General features: G+C 40.0%; 1 protein-coding gene across 4 annotated transcripts in view; it reads right to left on the bottom strand.

Annotated features, from left to right (window-relative positions):
* CFH (complement factor H) overlaps nt 1-22,399 on the bottom strand; it is a 695,946-nt gene that overhangs the window by 490,798 nt on the left and 182,749 nt on the right. For all 4 annotated transcript variants that reach the window (XM_088478854.1, XM_088478855.1, XM_088478856.1 and 1 more), the window contains 2 exons: nt 16,544-16,726; nt 1,663-1,839 (listed from right to left, as the gene is read on the bottom strand). In XM_088478854.1, coding sequence (XP_088334980.1) covers nt 1,663-1,839; nt 16,544-16,726 — 360 coding nt within the window. The remainder of the gene's footprint in view (nt 1-1,662; nt 1,840-16,543; nt 16,727-22,399) is intronic.

Genomic DNA, 22,399 nt, shown 5'->3' with positions numbered 1-22,399 from the left:
GAACTATTAATGCGGCTGCAGTAAGACGATTTGGAATATCTGTGTGTTCTATTCATCTATTTGATAAACCACATGCAGCTTTTATGGTGGATCATCTTATCAATTGAACATTGCTTAGCACGTAATTTCATATACAATATTTTCTACAATATTTCATTATTTGTGCAATTTTATGGATTATGGGCCTGATTCAGAGCCGGACGCTATTTGCGCTCGCTTGTTCAGAAAAAGGGGCTGGCTATTTAAATTGAGCGCTCGCTATTTGCAATATGTTGACGCCTCTATATCTGAGTGAGCGAACGAAACATGCGCTCGCTATTTTGTAAAGACGCACCTTGGCCGCTCTCATCATACGTCATCTCCGCTATTTATTAGATTAATCGAGTACATCAAAAGGCGTATGAACTGCTCGCTATTCTTGTGGTAGCATTTTCCTACCGCAATCATGCGAGCAGTTCAGGCTAAAAGACAACCAACTGACGTGGTCGATGACGCTGCTTTGTTAATTATGCACACCCTTAAAACGCCCGTTTTGACCATTTGGCATGCCTGCGTTCGGATCTCCATTCCCCGTTTTCAAGCACCTTCCCCTGTTACCACCCACAAACGCCTAATTCTGTCACTCAAATTAGCAGGCATTTGCTATTTTGCGAGCACACGATTTCCGACCGCACTGACTGGTTGGCGCATGCGCATTACAACCCATACGCATGCGCAGATGTGCGAACATCGATCGGAGCGAACGAGCGGCCGCTTACGAGCGGCTCTGAATCAGGCCCTATGTTTTTAACTGTTACGAATAAATTATGATATGTATTCCATGTGATTATATTTTTATTGAGCGCTGGTAATATTCGATTGCCTTTTTTATGTATTTATATGCAGTTGCTTGCATTTGTGAAGCTGCTGGTGGTTGTCTCAATACAAATCCCTGCAGCTGCAACATTTGCATATTTTATCACAGCTGCAGCATACAGATATGCATCTGAGGTGGAATTTGCCTACATTTCTGAATCAGGCCCAATGTGAACTGCAAGAAGAATGAAAAAAAACTATGGTTTCTATTAAAAGGATTTATTTCTAAGGATACAATTACTGTAGGATTCAGCAGAATGCACAATTGTTAGTGAAGGGCAAAACAAATCTTAATATGATGGACATCTTGTAAGGTGTGTACTGAAGCAGATAACATACAAAATCTGATTGTAGTTGTTGACTTTTGACATAATAGTTCACCAATTAAGTACCAATTTCTATGTTGAAAATGATATAATATGTATGTATAAATGTATGAAAAACTAATAAAAACTAAAAGCAATATATAATTGAAAACAATCTAAAATGTGAGAGTAGCACATGATTCTTTGATAAATTGGATCCTGAATTCTAAAAAGTGTAACAGAAGTTCAAGAATCTCACTTTCTACTGTTTAGGAAGGAAAAGAGAACTGCAAGTTGTACAATGTGGGCATACTGTCCAGTAGAACATAATAGTATTTATATAATTTATATTTACAAAATATAAGAATTTATAAAATATATAGTTCTAAATAATGTTCATATCTAATATTTGTTCACAGTTGTTCAAAATTTACTATCTTTGTATAAAATAATCTGATTACTAATCATCTTTTTTTCACAGAATGAAAGAAATCAGACATACCTTTGCATTCTGGTTTAATAGACAATCCAGTAGTGAGACATTGTAGACTGCCAACAATGTTACCATCTGTTGATTTAAATCCATCATTACATTCATATTGCAAAGAGTCACCAATTTCCAAATCAACTTTATCTTCTAAATATTTTCCATTTTGAAGGTTTGGAATTGTGCAGGTACCTGGAATGGAAAATAGTTGTTGTTTTTATCGCAGTATATCTATATCTTATATCTTGTTGCACTGCTGTATGCTAAGCTATACCTCTCAACACTTATGTTATCAATATCAGGACATGGCCTCATATGGTCGCATCTGCTGGACATGGTCACGGGAACTTGACTAGCATGTCTGACACAAGTATTCTTCCCTGAAGGCAGAGCCTATGGTGGACACACCTCCCAACATTCCCAGAAAATAAGGACAAACATCCTGGCTTCTGGAACATCAGGACAGTTAGGTAGTATGCCAACTTAAATCTTAAAATGCCTACACTGTTAACTATAAAATAATCATTGAAGATGTCTGAAAGAAGAACACCATATAAATTGCACTCTCACTGTAGAAATTGAACAAAAGAAGAAAATTGACAATCACATTCCTAAAAGAAGAACTTTAAAAGTATCCAGGATGTCAGTATTGTCAGTGACTGCTGCTCAGCGTCAGTGTCCCTGGACCCTCCGCAGCCCAGCACACAGCAGCATGTACTGGGCTGTGTAAAGAGGCTGCTGTTGCTGACAGGTAAAAAGGTCGGGTGGGAACCCACCAGGCCACTCCAAAAAGCCAGGATCTTGGTAATTGAGTACACACACACCATCTACCCTTACTGCACCCGAATCATGGCTTTATCCTCTGCGGAGTGTTTTGGAAATACACCAGGGTATATTTGGGAAACCATCTGCACAATATTGTTACACACTGTATGCTGCAGAAACCAACCATTCACATTAATTGAACTAGAACAACTAAACTTCCGATGGCTGTTTGTTTATTGTAGAGATGAGCGTGTTCGGATATCAGAGATCCGAACCCACCCGAACTTAGCAATCCGAGCCAACTCGGGTATTCCTGCCTGACAGATCTTAAAACAAGGCAAAACACCATCATCCTGTGGTTGGATTCTTGCAGGTTTTGGATTGTATAAAAAATCCCCGCGATCGTCACCATTTTCATTCCCGCTGTAGAGAGTGAAGAGGAAGGAGGGGGCTGTGATTACTGTGCTGTGCTGTTGCTGTGTAGGGGCTGGCTACTGTTGTCACTTGTCAGGGGCTGGCTGCTTAATGTCCATAGGTGCTGGCTGTTGTCCTGTCCACAGGGGTTGGCTGGCCTTTGTCCACAGGGGCTGGCTGACTGTGCTGCTGTTTTGTCCAGGGGGGTGCTCTGTCCATCAGAGGTGCTCTTCACCCCCAGTGTGAAAAAAAGAAAGTTTTTTTTTATGTGTGTGTGTGCGCGTTAGCCACAATTATCAGCAACGTAGCTGTGCAGGGGTGCTGCCTGTGTCATTTATCAAGGGGCTGCTGCCTCGTTCAGGGGTGCTCTCCCCCCAAGTGCCAAAAAAAAAATTATTAAATAAATAAAAGTGTTTTATTTTCTGTGTGTGTGCGCGTTAGCCACACTTATCAGCAACGTAGCTGTGCAGGGGTGCTGCCTGTGTTGTTTATCAAGGGGCTGCTACCTCGTTATGGGGTGATCTCCCCCCCAAGTGCCAAAAAAAATAATCATTCAATCAATGTGGTTTTTTTTCTGTGTGTGTGTGCGTTAGCCATGACATAATAAACACCTCAGCTGTGATTTGCATAAACATTTTCAAAAGGTGAAAATAGAGGATAATGGTTTAAAAATGGAATAAAGCAGCTAAAACTGTGTTCTCTGATTATAGTGTCCCTACTCCCTACCCATGGCCCCTCTACCTAAACTTCAGCGACTGAAAGGGGCAACTCCATGCAACCATATTCCAGAGTGCAGCTGCTCCTCCTGTAGCCCAGGTCAGAAGATGTATAGGTGGTGTAGTGATATGGACTAAAATGGAACTCAAATCCACTGAATCGGACAGTGAATCCCCAATCTAACAGGAAGCACAGCTGTAATTTATACACAACACAGGAGGGGATAACGATATAGGCTTGGGTGATGGTATAATCTGAGGTGATGTGTACATCATTTTCTTCACACAATATTAATTTGTCCCTGCTGGAATCCACCTTTACAGGTGCCTCTGTAATTTTTGCACGTATCTGATGGTAAAGGTCTTTCTTGTAGAATTTGTAGTACATTTTGATGGACATCATCTTTTCCAAATTTTGGGGAAATAGTCTCAGGCCGATCACTGACAAGCTTCCCGGCTGTGCTGAAAACTCTTTCTGAGTACACACTGGAAGGTGGGCAGCTCAAGTAAAGCAAAGGCAATGTGTGTGAGGGCCTACAAATTGCCTCTTTTTCCTGGCAGTAATTCTTTGCATCTCTTCAGATCTGTGTCCATTGGGAAGATGAAACAATGTCCACTCCCAGCAGCAGGTATGGTGCTCAAGAATTCTAAAGAAAGACACAACGTAAGACTTAAACCTTAAATCTGAAATGTTGCATTTGCTGCTCTGTTCCACTTGCCCACATATCTGCTCTGGTTAAGTGGACAGTGGGTACAATGGAAGTTTGAAGGCTACTAACTAACTAACTAACTATGTTTTTTTAATGCTCCTGTACAAGTTGGGAAATGTTTTGCATGTGGAAGCTTTGCAAAGAATTAGTTAACAGTCAATTGTTTTGAAAAGCAGTAGCACTCTTCCTGGTCCCCTTATAGGATAAAAATCCACTCCTAGCAGCAGAAGCAGGCACAGGATTCTCAATGAAGACACAATGTAAGACCTTAAATCTTAACTCTTGTGCTTGTCCACGTATCTGTGCTGTTTAAGTGGCAGTTTGGAGGCCACTAACTAACTATGTTTTGTTAAATGTCCCTGTACAGGTTGGGAAATGCTTTTTCATGTGGAAGCTTTGCAAAGGATTATTTAACAGTCAATTGTTTTGGAAAGCACTACTAGAAGTCTTCCTGATCCCCTTCTGGGATGAAAAAAATCCACTCCCAGCAGCAAGCATGGCACTCAAGGATTCTTCTGGGGCAAGGACTGATGTGAATGTGTCAAAACATTTTTGTAAATGCCTCCCCTCCTCCACTCCCCTTCTCCCTCATAAATTTACTTCAGAATCAAAAAATTAAAATAAATTTACTACCAATCAACCCTTCCTGTCCCTGCCTTCAACTACATACATACTCCAACTGCCTTAGGCCTCTCTTGAATAATAAAAATATTTGTTCCCTGATGTGCCATGTTGGAATTTGATCTGCCACGTGTTTGTGCCGCCCATTGCTGCCGCTTAGCTTAGTCAGCCAGCTGGCTTGGTGCAAATTTTGGGCCTAAACTGGATAAAAAAACAATATAGTGAGCTGTGAGGTGGTAAAAATTGACTGGAAATGAGTTGAAATAAATGTTATTGAGGTTAATAATACTGTAGGAACAAAAGCAGGCCAATTTTATCTGATTTTAGCTATTTTTATGATTTTTAAAGAAAAAATCCAGATCCAACACCAAAACAAAAACACAATACATCGAAAGGAGGTTTTTTTGCAAAACCAATCCAGATCCCACACCAGGGGAGACACAGATCCAAAACCAAAATCTAAACATGGGGGTCGGCGCACATCTCTAGTTTATTGTTGTTATGGCACTCTAATCGCTCATCCCGGTTTGAGTACGTCACTTGTGTCCCTTTTCGGTGGCATTTTTGGAGATGTTACAGGTGAGTTTGTTTATTCTAATTGTAATTCTAATTATAATAGTCCTATCATATCATTTGTTTGTTTTAACCATCACTAGAATCCAATTAGTATCAACTGTGATCTATAACAATGGTATTGGATTTATTAATCAAGTTAATATTGTTATTATATAATTATTTACCTTCTGAAAGCATAATATTGCATGTACCTGATTTGATAGGATAGAGTAATCAATTTTTCTTCTATCTGATGTGAACAGTTTCTGACTAAGGTACTCAATGAAGGATGGTAGAGTACATCAATAATATTATCCACTACGTTTCAGTTTTCATGTTTGATGATTGATCTAACTATTCGTTATTAACAACTGTGCAATTAATTAAATGCATTATATATTGCTACTGTTATCACTATGATACATATGGTGCACTCGCACTCTGCACTTTAGCTGGTAAATCTTTTCAGAATTTTTGTGCAGCAGCTATATGCAGGGGCTTATTAGAGAGGAGGGGCACGTGTGAAGCCTACATTTGTGCCCCCTCCTCTCTGTCAGTGCACTGAGTGCAGTCTATTATTGCTTCATGCCAGAATCTACTGCGCATGCGGTGGTCTTCGGGAAAATGACTCTTGCACCTTTTACCTGGGAACATCTTTTCTGCACATCCACGAGTCACCAGGAAAATGGTCGCCGCCAAAACTGGGAGGTTTTTCTGTCACCCTCATAGTGGACAAAAGATCTACTTGAAACACAGGCTCTCATGCTGCCGGTAATTGAACTCTCGTCCATGCGGCAGCCGGGATTTCATACCGATTCCCTCCTCATCATTCTTTTGATTGTGCCATTGATTTTTTACCTGGTGCTAGGCTTCCAAAAGGCAGATTATATTCACTGTCCATCCTGGAGGATAAAGCCATGCAGGAATATATTCAAGAGGCTTTGGATAAGGGATTCATTTGTCCTTCTAAATCTCCAGTAGGAGCAGATTTTTCTTTGTCCAGAAGGATGGATCACTCCAACCCTCCATTGACTTCCATGGACTGAATAAGATCACTATCAAGAATGCGTATCCCTTGCCACTTATCTCCTTTCTTTTTGAGTAACTGCGGGAGGCTTCCATTTTTTCTAAAATTGATCTTAGAGGTGCATATAACCTCATTCACATCAGAGAAGCAGATGAGTGGAAGACAGTATTTAACACCCATTCTGAACATTTTGAGTATCTTGTTAAGCAGTTTGGCCTCCACAACACCCCAGCCGTTTTTCAAGATTTTTTCAATGAGGGATTTCTGGGAGTTTTTGCATTGGTCTATTTAGATGACATCCTCATCTAATCTAAGTCCATAGAGGAACATTGTATGCATGTGAGGCAGGTCTTGCAAAGATTATTGGATAACAACTTGTATGCCAAGCTGGAGAAATGCGAGTTTACATGAAAGGTTTCATTCCTAGGCTACATCATTTCTTCACAAGGCATCTCCATGGACCCTGGCAATGTGTTTGCCATCTTGGATTGGGAACAACCCACTACGTTGAAGACCATTTTTGGGTTTTGCAAATTACTATTGCAGATTCATTAAAGCCTTTTTCTTTTACCCATCGTAGAGTTGACTAAAAAAAGAGCTGAGGTCACTAATTGGTCGACTGCTGCCAAACAAGCCTTCGAAGCACTTAAGGCCGGCTTTGTGTCTACTCCTGTTCTTCAGCATCCCGACCCAGAACTTCCATTTCTTGTTGAGGTGGATGCGTCTGAGATTGGAGTGGGTGCTATCCTCTCTCAGAGGGATCTCAAAGATGGAAAGTATCATCCATGCGCATTCTTTTCCTGGAAATTCGACTATGATGTTGGTAACTGGGAGCTTCTAGCCATTAAATGGGCATTTGAGGACTGGAGACATTGGTTAGAGGGGGTTAATCATATGGTGACGGTTTTCACGGACCATAAGAATTTGGCCTACATTGAAATGGTCAAGAGGTTGAAGGCAAGGCAGGCTTGCTGGGCTTTGTTCTTCACCCAGTTTAATTATATCATCTCCTTCCAACCTGGGTCTAAGAATACAAAGGCGGATGCCCTTTCTCGAAGATTCTCCTTCAATCAGCCTCCAATTACTTTGAAAGAAACCATTATTCTGGCTTCCAGGATTCATGTAGCCCTGGCCAGGACTCTGGCAGATTCTCTCAGGACTTGCCAACTGAAGCTTCTCTTTAAAAACCGTCAGGTGTGCTCTTTGTCCCTGAGAAGTTTTGCAAAGCAGTATTGAAGGACTATCACTCTTCCAAAGCAGTGGGCCATCCAGACATTTCTAGGACTTTTAAAATTCTGTCTCATTCTGTCTGGTGGAAGTCCATGTCTCAGGATACTCGTGAGTTTGACTTGGTGTGTGACGTCTTTTCCAGGACTAAGACTCTCCGGACTACTCCTTCTGGTCTGCTATGTCCTCTAAGCCTTGGACACATATTGCTATGGACTTTGTCATTGACCTTCTATTGTCATCCTGCAGTTCTGTCAACTGGACGATTGTTGACCGATTCTCCAAAATGGATATTTTGTTTCCACTTACCAAATTACCATCAGCTAAGGAATTGTCTTCATTATTTTTACAACATGTCTTCAAACTTCATGGGCTTCCATCAGATATCATCTCAGATCATGGGAGTCAATTTGTTGCCTGGTTTTGGAGATGTTTTTGTACTGACCTAGGTATCAACGTGAGTTTATCTTCAGGTTATCATCCACAGTCAAATGGACAGATGGAGCAGGCCAATCAGTCCCTGGAGCAGTGCCTCTGCTGCTTCATCTCAAAGTGTCAAAACAACTAGGTTCATATGTTGCCATTTGCTTAATTTGCATACAACTCCTGCCATTCTGCTTCTTCTGTTTCTTCATTTTTCTGTAACTTTGGGACTCATCCTAGAAGTAACTTTTTTGAAAGCACATCAACTGGAGCTCCATCATCTTCATCTGTCTCAAGGTTTCGATCAGATTGGAGGAAGGTACAGCATGCACTTCTCCAAGTGAACGGTCATTCCAAGCATTGTGCTGACAAGCAACCTTAGACCATGTTAATTCAAGGTAGGAGACTTGGTGTGGCAGTCCTCCAGGAACATTAATCTTCATCAGAGACCACAAAAACAGGGTCCCAAATTAATTGGCCTATTCAGGATCATTTCACAAATCAATCCAGTAGCATTTAGATTGCAGTTGCCCCTTGACACTACATACATAATACATTTCATTCTTCTTAAACTGGTGTTCTTCTCCTACAGGTTCTCTCCCAGATAGTCACTCAGACATAGAAACATAGAAGCATAGAATTTGACGGCAGATTAAAACAACTTCGCCCATCTAGTCTGCCCCATTTTTAAACATAGTGTTACCTCAACCCTTATTGATCCTTACTTCTTCTGAAGGATATCCTTATGTATATCCAATGCATGTTTAAATTGCTCTACCAATGCATGTTTAAATTGCTCTACCACGTCTTAGCTTCTACCACCTCTGATGGGAGGCTATTCCACTTGTCCACTACCCTTTCTGTGAAGTAATTTTTCCTCAAATTTCCCCTTAATCTATCACCCACCAGTTTAAGAACATGTCCTTTAGTTCTAATACTTCTATTTCTTTGAAGAATGTCTCCTTCCTTTACCTTGTTAAAACCCTCTATATATTTGAATGTTTCTATCATGTCCCCCCTTCTCTGCTCTAAACTATACATATTAAGATCTTTTAGTCTTTCCTGGTAAGTTTTGTAGTGTAGACCTAGCACCATTTTAGTTGCCCTTCTTTGTACAGTCTCTAATGTATTAATATCCTTCTGGAGATATGGCCTCCAGAACTGAACACATTATTCCAGATGAGGATGTACCAATGACCTATACAGTGGTATTATCACTTATTTCTTTCTGCTACTGATTCCTTTCCCTATGCAACAAAGCATCTGACTTGCCTTCCTCATTGCTTTGTTACAATGTTTGCTTGCCTTTAATTCACCTGAAATAGTGACTCCTAGATCCCTTTCCTCTTCAGTAGTTTCCAGTATAGTGCCATTAATACTATATTTAGCCTTTGGATTTTTGAGACCCAAGTGCATGATCTTGCATGTTTGGGCATTAAACTGTAGTTGCCACATTCTTGCCCATTCCTCTAGTCTACCTAGATCATCAATCATTTGTTTTACCCCTCCTGGTGTGTCTACTTTGTTGCATACCTTTGTGTCATCTGAAAAAAGGCATAGTTTCCCTTTAATATCATTTGCAATGTCACAAATAAAGATATTAAAAAGCACTGGTCCAAGTACAGATCCCTGAGGTACTCCACTGGTAACATTTCTCTCTTGAGACTGCACTCCGTTTACTACAACTCTCTGTTTCCTATCCTGTAGCCATGATCTTATCTATTCAACTATCTTTGTATCCAATCCCATGATTTCCAGTTTATTTAACAGTCTGCGATGTGGAACAGTGTCAAAAGTCTTACTAAAGTCTAGATAAGCTATATCTATGGCCCCCCTTTATCTATTTCCTTAGTCACCCAGTCAAAAAAGTCAATAAAAATTGTTTGACATGATCTCCCCACAGTAAATCCATTCTGTTTGGGATCCTGCAAATTGCTGGATTTGAGATAATCTATGACTCTTTCTTTTGACAGTGTTTCCATCAATTTCCCTACTACTGATGTAAGGCTCACTGGTCGGTAGTTGCTTGCCTCCTCCTTGCTTCCACTTTTGTGCAGTGGGACAATGTTTGCTCTTTTCCAGTCCTCTGGAATTACTCCAGTAGCTAGTGACTGGTTGAATAATTCTGTTAATGGTGTTACCAGCACCACAATAAGCTCTTTTAGTATCCTTGGATGTATCCCATCTGGCCCCATTGATTTAGACACTTTCAGTTTTGAGAGTTATGTTAGGATCTTCTCCTCTGTAAATGTGCTTCATTTTTCTGATTACACCTGCAACTCAACTGTGGCCTCTTGCCCTCTCTCTCAGTAGTGAATACTGAACAAAAATAATTATTAAGATGATCAGCTATTACATTGTCTCCCTCAACAAGACTCCCTCTTTCTGTCTTTAGTCTTTTTATTCCACCTTTTGTTTTCCTCCTTTCGCTTATATACTTGAAAAATGTTTTGCCCCCTTTACCCACTGATTGTGCTATTTTCTCCTCAGCTTTTGCCTTTGCACATCTGATTACTTTCTTAGCCTCCTTCTGTTTTACAAGATACACCTCTTTGTCTTCATTATTTTACATCTGCTTATATTTTATAAAGGCCATCTTTTTGGCTTTCATAATACTTGCTACCTCTTTTCCAAACCACACTGGCTTCCGTTTCCTTTCACTCTTCCACAGATTTGCTTACACATCTTCCCATCCCTGCAAAATCAGCCTTCCTAAAATCTAACATCTTTGTTTTTTTATGGGGTGAGTCAATATCTGTCTTTATTCTGAACCAAAAAAACATAGGGAAGGATACATCTGCACACATCACATATAATTATAGGGGAACCCCATAATTATTGTTTTTAACTTATATTCAAATTGGGGGTGCTGCCATCTGACAAATATTAATGATTATTAAGTTACTAAGAAAAGAGAAAATAATTTGTCTTGATATACAGTATGGCGCACATAAAGTTATTTCATTAATATAAAAAGATAAATCTTTATTGGATATACATTAAAAAAGTTTGTCCATGGTACCAAATTCAGGGAAATAAAGGTAAAAAATCAAAAGAGTGATAAGAAATGAAAATGTGGTGAATATCTGTGAGAAATGTTTTTATTTTTAATAAAATCAAGATAAATCCCCGCCGTGTTTCTTAATTTGTTGATCTATTTTATTAATAATATGCAATAAAATCTAACAGTAGTGTAATCAAAGTATTAATAGACAGAGCTCTAGATAGGAGAAGAAAGGGACTCAGAGAATGGTAATAATCCCCTAATTTACATATAGTATGAGGGATATAAACATACTAATGTGAGATTCTATTTCAATGAAGGGGATACCCTTCTACCCAATAATGTCACATGTATTTATATTAATTCCAATATATGGTCTTTTGGATATTTGAACTGGTATGATTCACCATATCTGGCCCTTAGTTCACCATTTATATATCGCAAACGCACTTGGTTTCTTTCACGCGTTATCTTTATATTGATTATTCATTAAATCCATAGATCACACAAAGAAATAAATATAACCCACCATTGAACTAATGTACATTCACCTTATGATAATATTAATTTAATTATGATTTGTCTTATAGTGCAGTTCATCAGTGGGATATCAATTGTATAGTGTCTTATTGATTCAGATAAGCTTGTCACACATTACTCCTTTATAGTGTATTATAGTGGCTGAATTATTAACAGTTCATCAGTGCCGCCATGTGTACTCTATGTTTGAAATAATCAATTTGGTGTAATCTAATTTAATATGCCATCAATCTAATCACACGGAGGGACCTGTTTTGAGACAGGATGCTGCAGTGTGAGAGAGCTCGCTTACTACTTAACTCGTAATTGGCAACATTGTTGCAGAATATGCACATGTAACGCTACTATTGTAGCCAGAGTCAGACTGGCTGCAATAACAAGAATTATACACTATCACTATCCTATACTGTCACAAGGCGCTCATGTGAACAGCGTTCACTGAACTCCTCCTATTAATTTACCATAATCCCTGCTCTGTTCTGCTCTGTTGGTTCCTGCGGCTATTTCATTATGGTGCGTACGCTGCTCCGATGCCAGTGATAGCGTTTCATGTGTTTCCGGTTCTGGCATTGTCTCCTATTATCCAGTTGAGTATCCAGTTCCCCTGTCTTCTTTTGTTACCTGCCGTTTGTGTCATCCAGGCGGCTCGGTCTGCATACCCATGCTCTGCTGTTTGTGTCATCCAGGTGGCACAGACTGCACTCAGTGTCCAGAGTGCAAAGTCCTGCATCCAGCAGCCTGTGTCAACCCGGCAGCACAGGCCGCAATCCAGCATCCAAGGTACGCAAGCCAGCGTACCACCGCTTGTTTCAACCTGGCAGCACAAGCCGCAATCCAGCATAAAAAGTATGCAAGCCAGCATACCATCGCTTGTGTCAACCTGGCGGCACTGGCCACAATCCAGCATCCAAAGAATGCAAGCTAGCGTACCAGTGCTTGTGTCAATCCGGTAGCAAAGGCCGCAATCCAGTGTCCAAAGTACGCAAGCCAGTGTAGCATTGCTTGTGTCAACCCAGCAGCACAGGGAAAGCTGTAGCTAATGTGAGAAAAGGTTTACCAGCCCCCATGACTGCTGCATGGCCCAAAGGCTGCATCTTGCATCTTCGGCCCACTGGCCACAGCTTGCCAAGTTTACCAGCCCACAATGCTGCTGCATGGTCTAAAAGGATCCTAACATGAATGAGATGAATCCTCTGAATATATTTTTATAACTTTTTGGCATCTGCAATACCTTTTCTATGACATTCTTTGTCTAATATCTTTTTTAAGTTCCTATATTTTTTCATTTTATGTATTAGATTTTTGGTGTATTTATTTAGTGCCTGAGTGTTCCAGACGGTTATTATTTCATTTTTTTGCATTTATATGTGTACATATGTATGTGTTTGTATAATTATATGGACACATATGTATATATGGATATATCTTTTTAATTGAGAGCATATGTTACTTTATTTTATATCTATGACATACACTTGGGTGTTGAGAGGCATTCCCTATATACACTAATTGAGAGCTGTATCCCCATTCTCATAACAAAGAGGGCTGGCTTGCGTCCTAGAGAAGATGATGTAACTACTGGCACTAGAGGGCTTGTTGAAGCTCTAGTGCCGGGAGTATGTGAGAATCAAGATGACGTGGCAATATGGGGTGGAGCTGCAGCTGGGTGTTCCACGCATCATCAGCATGAGTTCCAGGATGTGCGGCAGCCACCGCTGTCTGTGGGGCTGGATGCACAGGGAACCTGAGGGCACACACATTGTTAGGTAAGATGTTCATAAACATGGTTAGAATGGTGGGACCGGTGGTTTCTGGTTTTGCATTCTACAGTGGTGGAACGCATGCCAGTGGATGGAATATGTAAGTATATGCAGGGCCAAAACTAGGATTTTTGTAACCCGGGGCAAGACAGTAATTTGGCACCCCCCTGGTAATTCCCCCATAGTTATGACCCCTGCAGCAGAGACCTATAGTTATGCTCCCTTCAGCAGTGCACCTATAGTAAAGCCACCTGAGGTAATGCCCATGTAGTAGTGCCCATATAGTAATGCCCCCATAGTAATGCCCCTGTTGTATTGCCCATATTGTAATACCCCTGTAGCAGTACCCATATAGTAATGTCCCCATAGTAATGCCCCTGTATTAGTGCCCATAAAGTAATGCCCCTGTAGTTTCCATATGGTAAAGCCCCTGTAGTAGTGCTCATATAGTAATGCCCCCATAATAATGCCCCTGCAGTAGTGCCCATATAGTTATGCCATTATTGTAATGTCCCTGTAGTAGTGCCCATAGAGCAATACCCCTGTAGTATTGCCCATATTTTAATGTCCCTGTAGTAGTGCCCACATGGTAATGTCCCTGTAGTGCCCATATGGTAATGCCCCTGTAGTGCCCATATGGTAATGCCCCTGTAGTGACCATATAGTAATGCCCCTTGTTCTGCCACTTACAGAAAATGAAAAAAAAAAACATTACTTACTTTAAACCCCGCTCCGAAGTCCACCGACATCCGGTCTGCCCTGCTGCTCCTCAGAACTATGGGAGACACATCATGATGTCTCTCCCATAGTGCCTGTGGGGAGAGCCAAAAGCTGGAATTTTGGAGAGAACTCCAGCCTCCGACTACCGTGGCGCTGCAGGGAAGGAGCCAGGCGCCCGCTGGTAATAAAATGTCAGCGGGCATCCGGCTTGGAGCCTCCCTGTGGCACCGGGCTGGAGAACACTGGCGGCGGGTGCAGCGGCGCACCCAGTGCACGTGCACCACCAGCACCCCCCAGTTGCGGTCCTGCTATATGATCTGAACATCTGGGCATGTCCTGTTTGTTATATACTGAGGCTTTCATTATTAGCATCTAGGTGGCTCATAATAAGAAATATGTAACTATAGGCCTGATTCAACATACTAGTGTACCATTTGCTCTATTTCCTGGAGTTAATAGGGGGTGTGTCTATTTGGGATACCTCTGATATTTATAGGCCCTGTTGGGCAGGTGGCTGGGCTGGCTTCTTCCACATTTTGGTCTCTGGTTTTTGGGTTTTGACAAAGGGCTGGGTATGGCCCGAAACTTATAAATCTACATTTTTTTATTGTGATGTGAGTAAATAAAAATACTTGTTTTCCTGCATTAAGAAGACTGGTGAGTACTCTCTCATTGTTCTGAATATATTATGGCTGACTATGGATGGACTCTGGGCCTGATTCAGACCCGCTCGCGAGCGCTGAGCACTCGCAAGCAGGTTGATGGTGCCCTAGTGCGCATGCGCGAGACTCGAATAACGACGGGGTATCCATCGTTATGGGTCTCGCACCAAAGGGGGCGTGCTGTCGATGGTGAGTGACAGTACAACCCTTTGGTGGGTGTGCCGGGGGCGTGGCTGCCAGACGGAGGCGTTCCCATGGGAACGCCTACCGTCTGTGTCCGGCCCCACTGACATCACTAGTGATGTCAGTGGGAGTGATTTTGGCTCTGATAGAGCCAAAATCACTCCAGGGCTTGCGGCAGCGAGACCCTACCGCAGAGTCTCGTCGCAAGCCCGATGGTCGCGATGGTCTTGACCATCGCGACCATCATCATGGACGCTAGCATAAGCTGTGGGTGGTAACCCACAGCTATGCGAGCATCCAAGAGGCCGCTCCAATAACAGGTAGTAGGGCCCTGATTCAGAGCGAGCGCTCTGGTCAGAGCGTCCAGCTCTGAATCAGGCCCTTTGTTGTGATACTAGAGACTACATACCCCAGAAATAGTGATAAATGAAGTTTGTGAGTGCCACTCGAATTCTGGATATATACATATATATATATATAATATATATAGCATGTCAAAGGCTCCGATAAACACAAAGCAGGCGGCACTCCTCCAGACTTTTAATCCAACATGAACCAACGTTTCAAGGCTCCAACGGCCTTTTTGTCAAGGTGTGATAAGAAAACAGTACAGATGCTTACCTTAAATCTAGTGTACCCGCAAATGAAGACTCGTGTCCGCTCACCCACCTCCGTGCATCCGGGGTCGCCTGTCGAGTGATGTCATCAAGCAGTGTCACGTGAAGAGAGAAAATTAGTCATCCGGCTGTAAGGCTGGAAGCCATGGAAACCATCAACAAAACGGAGATGGCTGGCAATACCTCCGCTGCACGGAGGGTGGCGCTAGGAGACATCAACTAAATATACAATAAATCTTTAAATAGAACACGTGCATAATAAAAACTAACATATGCTAAAATGTTAATAATATGAAAACCTCATAATCATAATATTTAAACCATGCTTAATCAGAAAATTACTGTGATTAAAAAAGTCCTTAAATATGACTATCTAGGACATCAAAAAGAGGATCCCAATAATTACACTAGTCCTAAATGATACCATAATCAATCCCATAAATGAGACCTCAACATAAAATCTATCAAAACATCTATATGCCACGAATGTAAATACTAAAAGTAGAAAATAGTCAACTGTAAGAGCTATAGATGCATTGACAAGTCTGTGTAGAATTTTTATCCACATGCTGCCCACAAGATTTTTTCATTAAGTCCCCTTGGGTATACTGTATCCAGTGTATTGATCCATTTAGTTTCCAGCCGCAAAAGTAATTTAGCCCGATCACCTCCTAATGTTAAGGGGCAATGATCTCTGTTTATCTGCAGTTTTCCTCCCCCCTCCAACATCTCTAGGGGGAATGAGTCACAAGTTAAGATGTATCCTAATCTGTATATGAAGTTACAGTATGTATACTGTATGTATTTTAATGTGTGATTGCACATCATAAAAATGCGTATCTTTCACTAACAAACACCTGTAAATGACTTTGCTCCAACTCAGTATCAGGCCTAGTACATATAAAGATGAATTGTTACATGTAATGAAAACATAATATGATACTGTACTCACTGAAACATTTTCCTGAAGACCATTTTCCATCAGAAAGGCATGTAATCTCTCCACTCTTTCTTCCATCTGGTGTTAGTAAATTATTGTAACAAAAGAAATCTATTTTCTCTCCTTCCACAAATACATCACGAATAAAATGAATATTTGCGTTTTGTAATACAGCATCCCGGCGGTTACATGTTTCTTAAAGAGACACAACATAAACAAAATAATAAACACAGCATATTTGGGTGGCATTTAACTCTAGTAACAAACATCAAGACCAAGACCAAAAATAATGATTCCAAGACATATAGTATTTAAAATTCTTTAAGAGATCATAGGCTACATAAATTCAAATAACAGAACTCCTCCTTACCCTCCATTTTACCTGCAATGCTACAGGAAAGATAATTACTGGTAGATAGTTGTGTTGTGACATGGGATTTGTAAAGGCTCTGGTTTTAAAAAAAAGTTGCATTTCCCATGTCTGCCTCTCCTCCCTACACTATGTATATTTTGGCTGGCCTCTTGTTTGTTTAAAAATCATATTTAAAATTACTGTAGTACCAGCATGCAAAATATATTTTCACCTCTTACAAATTTAAGTAGCACAATGTTTTATACAATTACAGTACATGTCACCTATAACAGTATATTAGTTGGCTTATATTTCTTAGATACAAATAAAATATTACTAACTGTATAAAGAGTCTCCAAGAACCTGCTATATAGCCTAGAACATCACAAAACAAATGATGGTTAATTGTTTTGGTTTTGCCCATGTACAGTGGGTATAGTTAGTTACTATTCATTATATATTTGTGTTGTTTAGTACACAAAGTAAATTACCATTTGAGCAATAAAGTGTTATGCTTTGATTGATCTGCTTCAGGGCACCGCAGTATAACACAATTTTCCTTTATAACACTTTTTAATGCTTCACTGTCTGTATTTATATATGTATTTCACTTTTTTATTTTTATTCTTTATATGCAGCTGCGGCTGCTCTTAACTATTTCCTTTACACTGCACATTTCTTATTAGAGTGGTGCCTTGGGGTGGCTTAGCTGGGCTAGTTTGGGGGTGTTCTGTGCTCTGGATTTGAACCCTAGTATGTTAGGGACCTACTCTACAGAGGTTACACAGATGTGGTGGGTAGGCCCATAACCTTGGCCAAGAGTATGTCAAAAACCTCTATTTACTGCAAAATTTATTTATTTATATATTCAGTCATTTTGGAGTTGTGCACCAGTATATGTTTTTGTGTATATATCAATGGTCTCCACAGGTACCACCTCCAATTATGTATATATATATATATATATATATATATATATATATATGTTTAGGGTGTGCAGTCTGAGGCTCATTTTTTCAGCTAGATGGCTCAGTGCAAAACTTTGTCCTAAACTGGATGAAAACAATATTGTGAGCTGTGAGGTGATCAAAATTGACTGAAAACAACTGGAAATTAATGTTTTTGAGGTTAGTAATACTGTACTAACAAAAGCAGGCCTAAATTACATGATTTTAGCTTGTTTTTATAAATCTTAATTAAAAAAATAAAGATCTAAAACACATGAGGGTGGTTTTGTAAAACCAGAACCAAGACAAAAACACAAACATTAATCCAAATCCAAAACACGGGGGCCGGTGCATATCTCACACACATATATATATACATACATACAAACACAATAAAAAAGATTTCAGGGCGCTAAATAGGTGCAACATGAAAATTAAAAACTGTATCTTTGACACTCAACTAGTCAGAAAGTATTTTAATGTGGTTTCTTCTTGTGTAGTTCGGAAGATGCCCCTTATGTGGGTGAGGTGTAGTTTCCTGGAATTAGACGCTCTCACCAAAAAATCACAAGAAACATGACCTAATGGTACCTTTTTAGTAGAATATTAGTTTGATTAATCTTGCTAAAAAATTATTTTCAATGTATAAAAAAATTTTTATTACATCAAATAAAAATTATTACCAATATCCAATACCTTGGTGAGGTAGATGTAATCACACCATCACCTCTAAGGGTGTGAGCTCAATGGTAGGAACTCTCACTGTTGGCGGATGGATTACGGCAACAAAAACAGACCCTACATGTTTCGTCCCTAGCATTGGACTTCTTCAGGGGTACAAACTTTAAAAGGATGAACATATAATTGACTTTATAAGGACTTATATACATAAATACATATACATACCAAAATTGTTAAACGATTAAATGGACAAATGTTCCACAAATTCGTAAGGGGAACAGTGTTCCAAATGTGGCCTGATTAAAATGTATAAACACATATGCATGTATGTAATAGCCATATGCGTACATATAAAAGGAACAAATGATAGATAAATGTAATACTCCACAAATTCATGCAAAGAATACTTTTCCAATTGTGGTCTAAAAAATTACACACATTTAACTAATAGCCTTCATCTGGCATTCCAGTGAAACATATAACTCAACTTCCAAAACATATATGTGACTGAAAATAGATATACTTTTCAATCAGACTACTATTCCAAATGTGGCTTCAAAGGTAAACACATTTATAAATAGCTGCTATACCTACAGCACCTGCTGGTATTTCCAAGTGGTTTCCAATCCAAGCACTAACCAGGCCCAACACTGCATAGCTTTCAAGCTCAGATGAGATTGGGCATGTCCAGTGTCATGTGGCTGTAGGTAATTTGGACATTCAAATACAAAATGCACTGTTGCGTCGGCGATAATTTATCTCCAATTTTTCATGTAAAAATGGAGAAAACTTTTCTCCATTTTGAGAAATGTGGAAAAATTTGCAAAATCCCTTTTTTTTCGGTAAAAATATGGGAATTTCTTACAGAACCCTTTGGACAGCCCCCACTAATGATACTTTAGCAATAAATACATTTGTAAGTTGTGTACTTTGGCTGATTTTTTTTTCATGAAAAATGCATTTATCATATTGGGTCTGGTATTTCGGAGGGCCATAAAGATGCGCCAGGTGTTTTAATCATTGCACGGGGCTGGTTCAGGTTTTTTTCTAGCGGTTTTAAAAAACCACCTGTGTCAGCCACGTGTGATGTTTAGAACACTTGGCGCATCTTTATGGCCCTTCGAAATACCAATACTTTAAATGCATTTTACACCTAAAAAAAAATTGGACTGAAATTTCACCGGTTATTTTTCGACAAAGTAGTATGCAACTTAAAATTTTTTTTATTAACTAAAGTATCATTAGAGGGGCTGTCAAGAAATCCCCACATTATTACCCAAAAATAGACATTTTGCTATTTTTTTTCGCCTGCCCTAGGCTGGAGAAAAGTTTTGTCCAGTTTTTAGTAAAAAAACTGCAGTTTTTTCGCCGATCGCGGCCAATATCTGCCGCGATATCGGCTAATTGGAAGGCCGATTTTGCCTCTAATTGATTACCCCCCTTGGTAGTATAACTCCAAAAACTACCCTTTAAACCACATTTAAATGTATATATAACTAGCACAATGGAGACCTTCTCAAATAAACAAATTGCAACTAATGGAAACACCAGTGATGTTATTTTCTAATAGTATATAAACAGCAATCTGCTAAATGTGATGCACATACTGCAAACCTGCAACTATTAAATGGATCATTCAGCATCCCTAATATAATTACAGCATTCATACAGTAATCTGCTTAAAATAACATAACTGCTCACTATAATATCCACTTACATAATATAATACAAAAACAAGGATTAACAGGAGTTTAGAGAAAGAGTTCCAAAAGACTTACAGGGGTATTCAATTGGGAGCGAAAAGTCCGTGCTGGACTTTTCGCTCCACATCGCTGATTTTCCTGGGATAAAGTATCGGGCGCGCGCCCGCTTTATCCCCGTATTCAATTAAAAGGCTACGAAAACGGGAGCCAGCGAAATAGGATCGGCGAAAAAAAATGGGATTTACCTGGAATAAATTGTAGGACCCCCCTAAAGCTGTAAAAACAGGGGGGATCACTATGGGTACCCCCGTTTTAGCCTGCAAATGAAAGTCGAGGTTTTAAATAGCGGCAGCAGGTGTTTTTTCCCGACATTGAAGAAGTGATGCAGAAGAGCACTTAGGTTATGTTTTTCGTTTTTTTTAGTGGTCCCATCAAATTTGGGGTACATGAAAATGGGTATTAGCATATTTTTATGTCCCTAAAGTAATTTTTTTAAATTCTGCACCTGCCGCTAATAGCCTATTCTAGAAAACACCTGCCACATACTTGCAGAATAGCCCTGTGCCATTAACACTGCAGGGGTTCACGGGTTATTCCCGTATTAAACCCTGCAAGTTACCTGGGTTGGATTGCCGGGTCACTCGACCCGGCAATCCAATACTTTCCCCTTTTACACCAACGAGCTCCCTGGGTTAACCCTGCAATAACCCGGGTTTTAGCTCTGGTGTAAAAGGGGTATTAGTGTTAAATACTATATATGTGCCCCCAATTTGGTAAACAACAGTTGGTACACCCTGATTATATCTATATGCGACAAACACCTTTAGATGAGGACTTTATCTAAACTCCTGTCTTACAGAAATTGTGCAAAGGACACCGTTCAATATAAAGTGAATTACACCCTACATCCAGCTGACAAATCAAACCTATTAGTAACACAATGGCATTTCAATTCAAACTAAAGGGTATTGAATTCACAATAATCTATTGAAGTGCCCATACACGGTGCAATTATTATATGATGTGATCTCGTATACAATTTCCCTTGAAAATTCTTCCCTTGAAATTCTTTACGATTTGTGCCAACAAAAGGTACAATTGTACAAACGAGCATACGGATAGATGTGTCGTAAAGCGATTGCAAATCGTTAAAGATATATCATATGCAGCAAACAACCTCACGATGCCCCTGCTGGAATCTCAATAGGGGAGGGCTTATCTATGGGGTATAAAAGGCAGCATTCATTTTAGATCTGAGCACACTCTGCTCTGTGACTAGTGAGGCTTGGTGTTATACCCTGCTGCATGAATGTACATTGCTATTGTGCTATGCTTTGTTTTGGGCTTGCCTTTAACAAAGTGTGTTCTATACTACATTCTGTGGTGATGGATTCCTATCGCTATAAGCTTTTGCTACCTATGGCTATCTGAAGCTGAAATGTGATGGAGTTGAGGAGAGAAGGAGGATGAGGTCCAGCTGGACCAAGGAGTGGCTGATGAGGAAGGAGATCGCTCCCATATGCCCCTGTTGATGTAGATTAGGGAGAAAAACCCAGACGATTTCCGCAACTACCTGAGTATGAATGATGCCACCTTCCAGGAGTTGCTGCATCTGGTCACCCCCTATATTGCCACCTGACTATAGGAAGGTCCTTTGAAGACCTGAAGTTTGGGACCCTCATTTCTCCCAGGCTTTGGGGCGCATCATCCCAGACATCTGTGATGCCATTGTCAATGTCCTGAAGTTCCACTACTTTAAGGTGAGTAAAAACACTACGTATTTGGTGAAAGAAAATGTTTTTTTTATTCATTTTTTTCACACTGAGGGAAAAAATCTACTAACATTGCTGTACGTATCAATAAACATATTTTTACTTAATAGCAAAACCAACATGGCTGATTTTTAATGTTTACCAAAACCAACATGGTTTTAAATGTATAAAAACTGCTATATCAACAAGTTTTATCTCTCCCAATAGCTAGGCAGCTGCATGGTATATGGAGTGGCAAACAACGTATTGAATATGCTATGAAGCACATGGTGCAAGTCCAGATTGAGGCCCCGGCATTCCCTAATCTGTCCTTGTTCCATGCGTTTAGTGACCCTGTCCAATCCACATCATCTGCACGTATACCATGCAGTAGCTATTGGGAGAGATAAAACTAGTTGATACTGAAGGCAAAA

The sequence above is a fragment of the Taudactylus pleione genome, unplaced genomic scaffold, assembly GCF_031769625.1.
Source record: "Taudactylus pleione unplaced genomic scaffold, aTauple2 ptg000223l, whole genome shotgun sequence".
In the NCBI taxonomy this organism is placed as follows: domain Eukaryota; kingdom Metazoa; phylum Chordata; class Amphibia; order Anura; family Myobatrachidae; genus Taudactylus; species Taudactylus pleione.
The sequence above is the reverse complement of the archived record's forward strand: the minus strand, read 5'-3'. Positions and strand labels throughout refer to the sequence as shown.